The 7365-nt window shown below is 53.8% G+C and overlaps 1 protein-coding gene across 5 annotated transcripts in view; it reads right to left on the reverse strand.

Annotated features, from left to right (window-relative positions):
* The window catches only part of DPF1 (double PHD fingers 1), an 11453-nt gene continuing 4088 nt past the window's right edge, over positions 1 to 7365 (reverse strand). For 2 of the 5 annotated variants that reach the window (XM_027855219.1, XM_027855218.1), the window contains exons 4-12: positions 6346 to 6473; positions 5595 to 5684; positions 4834 to 4912; positions 4238 to 4369; positions 3500 to 3550; positions 2988 to 3107; positions 792 to 904; positions 362 to 443; positions 1 to 198 (exon numbers count right to left, since the gene is read on the reverse strand). In XM_027855219.1, the coding sequence (XP_027711020.1) occupies positions 128 to 198; positions 362 to 443; positions 792 to 904; positions 2988 to 3107; positions 3500 to 3550; positions 4238 to 4369; positions 4834 to 4912; positions 5595 to 5684; positions 6346 to 6473 (866 nt within the window). In that variant the 3' untranslated portion in view covers positions 1 to 127. Of the gene's footprint in view, positions 199 to 361; positions 474 to 791; positions 905 to 2987; positions 3108 to 3499; positions 3551 to 4237; positions 4370 to 4833; positions 4913 to 5594; positions 5685 to 6345; positions 6474 to 7365 lie in introns of all 5 variants that reach the window. The other 3 variants (XM_027855217.1, XM_027855220.1, XM_027855221.1) reach the window with 3 other exon arrangements.

Here is a 7365-nt window from a genome sequence, read left to right on the forward strand (position 1 = left end):
CTGGCACATACTCCCCTCTGTGGGGGAAGGGAACCTGGCCCTTTTGTGGGCCCCATCCCTAGGGGGAGGGGCTCAGAGTCAGAGAAAAGGGATGGGCAGGTAAGGGAAGGGGCAAGTGAGGCCAGGCCTAGGTGAGGGTGATGTAGGCTGATGCCTTTTCCTTCAGGTGCCGAAGACACAGGTGACAGCTCCAGCTTCCTGTGGGGAGGCCAAAGAGGGAGGGACGCTGGCATCCTGCTGTCCCCCACTAGCTCCTCACGCGTGCATCCCTCTCCCCAGACACTCTTCCACCCTGTTCCCTGAGTCATGCCTGCCAGGGACCCTCTGTCCACCCCACCCTGCGATCGCCTCCCCAGCTCACCTTCTGGGGGCTCAGCCATGGGGGGGCTCAGGCAGTACATGTGGTAACCGCGGTCACAGTCATCACAGAATAGCAACTGGTCCTGGAGGGTAAGACCCATGCGGCTGGCACCCGGCGTCATGGGCACCCGGGAGGGGGGGCGCCGGAGGCCCTGGGGGGCGGGGGGAGGGGGAGGGAGGCTCAGGCGGGGCCGAAAGAGCCCAGGGCTCTAGTCCTCCTGACTCACTGTGGGACCTCAGACAAGCCCTACCCATCCCCTCTCCAGGCCTCAGTTTCCCCCTCTGATTAGGGACCAGGTGATCTAAGGGGCCTGTGATTCTCTTCATCCCGCCAGGGAGTGGGCTTGGGTGCAGAAAGCACCATGGTGTGGGGCGGGGGTGGGCTGAAGACACCAGAGAGCCTGGCACTGCTGGGCAGGGTGGGCACTCACATCGTTCTCAGAAGTGCCGCACAAACTGCAAGATTTGCATTCGATGCACTGCCAGCGGTATGTCCTTACAGCTGCAGTCATGTTCACCGTGAATTGTAAACAGGATGGGTGACCTGGAGGGGGTGAGTCCAAAATGGGCTCAGCATCCCAGACTTAGACAGTCTCAGGCCCTTGGAGCTGGGAGGCATTGACAAGGTTGTGGTTGAGCCCAACCTCCTTCCCAAGTAGGGACCCCCTCCCCCATACCCTCCTCCACTGGAGTCCTTTGTACTTGGGTACCTCCAGTGATGGGGAGCTCATTTCCTTTCCCTGAGGCTCTCTCCTCATTGGAGTTTTTCCTTACAGTAAGCCAAATCAGTCTGCACTCTACATGCACTGCTCCTAGTTCTGGCATCTGTGGTCACACGGAACATTTCTGTTCCTTCTTAGGAGAAAGTACGGTGGAGTCAGAGGTCCTAGGTTCAAATCCCTAACTCTGATACTAAATCCCTATTATCAGTTTCATCATCTGTGGAATATGAAGTATAAACCAGAAGGTCCTTCAGGTTCTATCCAGCATGATCTCTAATCCTCCAAGTTCGTTAAAGGACCTGGGTTTGAGTCACCATGTGACAACTTTCCCTGCCTCAGCCTCAGTTTCCTCATCTGTAAAATAATAGGGCCAACCTAGATGTCCTCTGAGCCCCCTTCCACACTGTAGTCCACAACAATTCCTCCATATATTTGATGGAAGTTAAATTAAAAGTGTTCCTCTCTTCCTTGTCCTGCTAAATCTCCTCTTGAGGCATTGTGGTAGAGTGAAACCTCCCTGTGCTCAAAGTCAAAAGACCTGGGTTTGAATTCTGACTCTACCATTTACCCCAGGGTCACTCTTTGTGACCTTGGGCAAGTTACTTCTGTTTCCTCATTTGTAGAATGAGAGGGTCAGCCTCTAAAAAATTCCTTCCAGTTCTAAAACTATATAATTTTCTGGCTTTATCTGTAGAAATAGCAAATGCAAAGAGCAGAGATTTAGAGCTAGGAGGGTTCGTAGATGCCATCTAGAGGCAACTAGGTGGTGCAGGGCATAGAACACTGCGCCTGGCCTCAGGAAGACCTGAGTTCAAATCCAGCCTCAGAAACTTACTGGCTATGTGACTCTGGACAAGTCATTTAAACCTCTGTGCCTCAGTTTCCTCATCTGTAAAATGGAGATAATAGTAGTGCCTACCTTCCTGGGGTGTTGTGAGGATCAAATAAGAGAATATTTATAAGGTGCTTAGTACAGTGCCTGGCACATAGTAGGTGCTATGTAATTGTTTATTCCCTTCCACTTTCCCCCATCTGATTCTTAGTGCCTCATTTTATAGGTGGGAGAAATTGAGACCCAAGAAGGGGGAGTAACTTGGCCAACGTCACAGAAGGTAGTAAGCAGCAGAAACAGGATTTGAACCCAGGTCTGTGGGCGCTGTTTCCAAGGCACCATAAGTAATCAGGTGTCCTGTTTCCCCGTCGGTCTTGGCGGACCATTTGGGCGGCCGCTGAGTTAGGATGTGGGATGAGAAGTGTTGGAGTGGGGAAAAGATAGACCTTCATTCTGGGGGTACCCACAGGAAGGAGGAGTGCGTGCCCGTGTAGTTTTCTAGGATTGGGAGGTCTCTAACCCTCCCTCCCCCGGCCCAGCCCCCATGCCACCATACCTCTGAGGAGGACAGAGAAACTCCAGCTCAGAGCGAGGGTGTGATGTCTATGTGGGCATGTGTAGATGTCGCCTTCCCCGTTAGAATGGAAGCTGCTTCAGGGAAGGGACTGTCTCAGTTTTGTCTTGCATGGTGTATGGCACATAGCAAGTGTTTATTAAATGCTTAACAATTGATCATGCACTGAGAAGGGCATTTGATTTGGAGTGAGTGGTTGAGTTCCCGTCTAAGCTGCTGCTTACTAGCTGTGTGACCCAGGTTAAGTCCCGTCCTATCAGTGGGCTTCAGTTTCCTTCTCTGTAAGATGAGGAGGCTGGACTGGAGAACTTCTGAGGTTCCCTTCTGTTTTAAACCCTGTGATCCATCCTGTGGATATCTCTGACCCGAGATGCCCTAGGAACCACAACTCTCTTCTCTAGGCAGCTCAGGCCCCTAGCGACAATGCGTGCCTTCTGGGCATCCTGTGTGCCCTGGACTTCCCCTGATCCCTGCCTGGGTCCTCTATGGTGGGAGTTACCCGATCTGCCACAGTCAGCACAGGAAATGAGGTCCTCAGGACACCCCGTCTTTTTGGAACCGCCCAGACAAAAGTCACAGTAGCCATTGGGGATGACTGTGCCATCTGGAGCCTTCTTGGCTGGAAAACAACAGGAAGGCTTGGGAGGTCCGGCCTGCAGGAACAAGGGTGCTAGGTGCCCCCCAACCTTCACCCTGCCTCTCTCCCTGCTGCTCTCTCCCTATCGTAGTCTCTGTCCTCTGTCTTTCCCTCTCCTTCTCCATTTTTAGGTGCCTGCCTTCTCCAGCTCCGTGTCTCTCTCTTTCTCTGGTCTCTGTCTCTCTGTGTCTCCGAGTCTTTGTCTCTGTTTCTCTTTATCTCTGTCCCTATGTCTCTCTTGGTCTCTCTCTATTTCTGTCACCCTGTGTCTGTTTCTCTCTGTCTCTGTCTGTGTCTCTGTCTCTGCCTCTCTCTGTCTCTGTTGTCTTTCCAGCCAAAGAAGAGGAGGATTCAGAGTGGAGGAGGTGGGTTACCTGTGTGCTTTCTGTGGGCTTCAGGAATCCAAGCCAGTTCTTTGTAAAACTCTGGGGAGGCAGAGAGATGGCTTGGCACCACAGACACTGGTACCCTCAATGCCCTTCTCCCCTGGGATGGAGTACTTGGATGGGCTGCCTTTTTTAGGCAGGAAGAGTTCAAAGGCAGGGCTGTGCTGGGGCCACCCACAGATATACACAGAGCCAGGCGCAGAAAGACACACAAAGAGGGGGAACCCCAGCAATCTAAGCAGAGAGGGGCCCAGTGGAAGGACTAAGGGACCCCTAGACACCATCCCTTTGCTCTATGCCCTCTTCCTGGGCATCTCCAGTTATCTGCAGGGAGGGGAAGGGATGGGAGGGGGCTGGAATTCTGGCTGCCCACTTGGCTCAGCAGGCTTAAAGCCCAAGGCTTCCCCAGGTGCCCCCAGGCCCAAGAGGAGGGAGGGAAGGAGGCTGAAGTGGAGTGTGTGTGGGGAAATCATCCATCACCCCCCATTGTCATCTCCCCACCCCCTCCCTGATCTCTAATTGAAGCAATAAATCAGACCCAGAAATCTTACGCCCGGGCCAGGGAGAGGGCTGGTTGCCATGGAAACCCCAACGATGGTGAAGGCGACCACGACGATGTGCCAGGCTCCCAAACTTGGGGAGGGATGCTCTGAGGCACCTGGCCCAGCCCAGCCCAGCCCCCTGGGCTTCTCCTGATGCCCCCCAGGCCCTGGCCCCCTGGCTCACGCTTGTGGTTGTTTTTCCGGTGGAAGGGCAGGGCGTGCCGTTCTGCGTTCTCCTCGCCCTCCTCTTCTGCCAGGTGGGTGTGGGTGTAGTGGTAGCTCAGACCTGGGCGGTTCTTATAACGTTTCCCGCAGACTGGGGGGTGGGGGATGGGGAAGGGAGGGGGCTGATCAGACCTGTCCCCACCACCCCTCTCCTGCCTGCTCCAGACTCGTTCACACCCCCACCAGCCACTGCACTGCAGCCTGAGACCCTCCAGGGGATTTGATCGAGCTTGGCCCCAAAGTTGAAGGGACACATCCCAAGAGGCACGGCAGACCTGGCCCCCCTGCCACTCTCCTGCTTACTATGGCCTCAAACCTTCCCACTCCAGCAGGGTAATCCCCTGCCCCCACAGAGAACAGGAAGGAGGCTTCTAGGGGAACTTTGGCCCCATCCTCCCAACAAAACCAAAAAACCCACTTTTGGTGGACCATCAGCCCTGCCCCATCTCCCCTCCCCCTAGGCTCCTCCCTGTCCCCTGCCATCAGCCCTCAGCCCAGGATGGGGGAGGGCTCTGGGGGTCCCTCTCCTTTTCCCCACACCTCAAAGGGACTCACTATCGCAGACATACGGCTTGTCCCTGTCCTCCAGGGAGGTAGTGTCCTGGCGTTTCCGAAGCCCCCCAATGCCGTACGCCTGGAAGAAAAACAAGGAAACTTGGAGGGGCTGGGGGAAAGGGAGAGAGGAAGAAACTGGAAGGATTAAGGCCAGGATTGGGAAAACCCTGAGAGGAAAAGGGCAGGTCAGAGAAGAAAGAAAAGAGATCGATATAGCTAGGAGTATTGAGAGGGGTGCTCTCAATGCTCAAGGAGCTAGACAGGGGGACCCAGAGGAGACCCTAGGGAGCCAAGGCCTTGGGGGATGTTAACGGGGGGGCGCAAGGCATTGAAGGGCAGCACTGAACTTGGAGTCCAAGGCCTCATCTTGGATTCGAGCCTGTCACTTAATGACTATGTGACTACGGGCAAGTCATTTAACCTCTCTTGGCCTCAGTTTGCTGAACGGTCAAATGTTGAATTTGTACTAGATGGTGTCTGAGGTCCCCTCCAGCTCTAACATCCTATGGGCTCTAACATCCTTGGTGGAGATGCTAGGCAGAGCAGATCTGAGGCCCAGGGCAACAGGAGCAAAGACCGTGGGAAATGGAAGAAGGGTAGAAAGAGGAGACATCGGGAGAGAGTTGGGTTCACCAGGCAGAGAATTCGGCTACTTGGTTGGCCCAGGAAAAACACTAGAGAAGAGTCAGGCGCCAGGAGAAGCTAGACTTGGGCCTTGGAGGGGGAGGAGTGGGGGATGGGGGGAGCAGGGCCCCAGCTACCTTCCCCTTGGCTTTGTTCTTTCGGCGAGGAATGTCATCTTCCAGATCTTCCACCTCAAGTTCATGGGGAAATTCTAACATCTGTTGCTTCTGGGCAGGAGGAAACACAAGTTTTCAGGGAAGGGATGCTTGATACGACTTTGGGATAGGGCAGCAGCATCAGGGATGTGTAAAGCCTGAGCAGGGGCAGCCCCAGCTGGGTCCCCAAGGAGGGGTGGGGGCAGGAAAAGTGCTCTGTTATAAGTGAGGGGATGGGGAGGGAACCTTCCACACCCAAAAAAACAAAAACAAAAACAAAAAAAAACTCAGGGTAAGAATGTAGGGTAGAGAGTGCCCTGAAAGGCTGGAAACTAGGGAAAGAGGATTTCGTCAAGGAAAGAGGGGAGGGGATCTCAACTGGGAAGGCTGGAGAGGGCAGAGAGGAGGGGGATGTGATCTGAACAAAGACGCAGGCATACAAGGAACCTGGGTGAGAAGACCCCCTAGGAGTGTGGAAACCCCTGAGACAGAAGGGCTGGGCTAGGAATGCTGATTCCTTACACGTGGGGAGTCAAGGGAGTTTCTGGAGCAGGAGACACTCCCAAGTGTCATCTTGGGAAGATAATTGGGAGACCTGCGTCACATGGGCTGGAGGGGGAAATGTGGTTATCCCAAAACAAGCCTGGAGGAGGGATTTGCAGGATATCTGCCTTTGGAGGGGGGGTGTCTCAAAAGGGATGGGGCTGGAGGGGAGTCCCCACTCTCACCCCACCTGACAGTCCATGATGGTTTCTTCTTCCTTCAGTTCTATCTTCTTTTCCCCTGTCTCTGCACATAGTAAGGCCTCCAGAACTGGCCCTTCAGGGAGACCCCCCTCCTTCTTCAAGGGTGTTTCACAGTCTGGGGGAAAGATGGGAAACAGGGAGGGTCAAAGAAAGGTTGTTTGCCAAGGATCCCCTTCTCTCTCTCTCTCTCTCTCCCTCCTCTCTCCCTCTTCCCTTTCTCCCCCTTTCCCTTCTCTCTCTTCGTCTCTCTCCCCCTCCTCCCTCTCTTTCCCTCCATCCCCCTCTCCCCCTCCTTTTCTCCTCCCCTCCCCCACACATACACACACCTATGCCTCCCCACAATGGAATCTCTCTAGACGACATGGCCTGAGTCCTGACCTAAAACACTGGGGCACCTGCTGAGATGTTCACAGCAGGATATACTAAGACTGGAGCTAAGACACTCAGTCGCTCCCGTAGGGACGTGTCCCTTAGGGACATACCCTCAGAGACACACTGAAGCCCTCGATTCTGCATTCTCATGCACTCAGTGGCCATCAGCCACACACAGGCACCATCACAGGCATGTCTTTGCACAGAGTACACATGTGTGCCGAATGCTTTCTGAGCATGTAGATTTCACCCTGCCAGACACCACACACAGTCACACACAACCACACAGACACACAATCACAATACAACCACACAGACACAAAACCACACAGACACAAAACCACACAGACACAATCATAACGCAGACACACAATCACAACACCACCACCACATAAGACACACAATCACCAACAACCACACAGACACACAGACACATAATCAGAACACAACCACATAGATACACAACCACACAGACACACAATCATCAACACAACCATGCAGACACACAATCACAACACAACCACACAGACACAAAATCACACAAAGACACAACACAACCACACAGACACAATCATAACACAGACACATAATCACAACACAACCACACAGACACACAATCACCAAAAGAAACACAC

Source organism: Vombatus ursinus, unplaced genomic scaffold, assembly GCF_900497805.2.
Source record: "Vombatus ursinus unplaced genomic scaffold, bare-nosed wombat genome assembly UNPS02010822.1, whole genome shotgun sequence".
NCBI classification, from domain to species: domain Eukaryota; kingdom Metazoa; phylum Chordata; class Mammalia; order Diprotodontia; family Vombatidae; genus Vombatus; species Vombatus ursinus.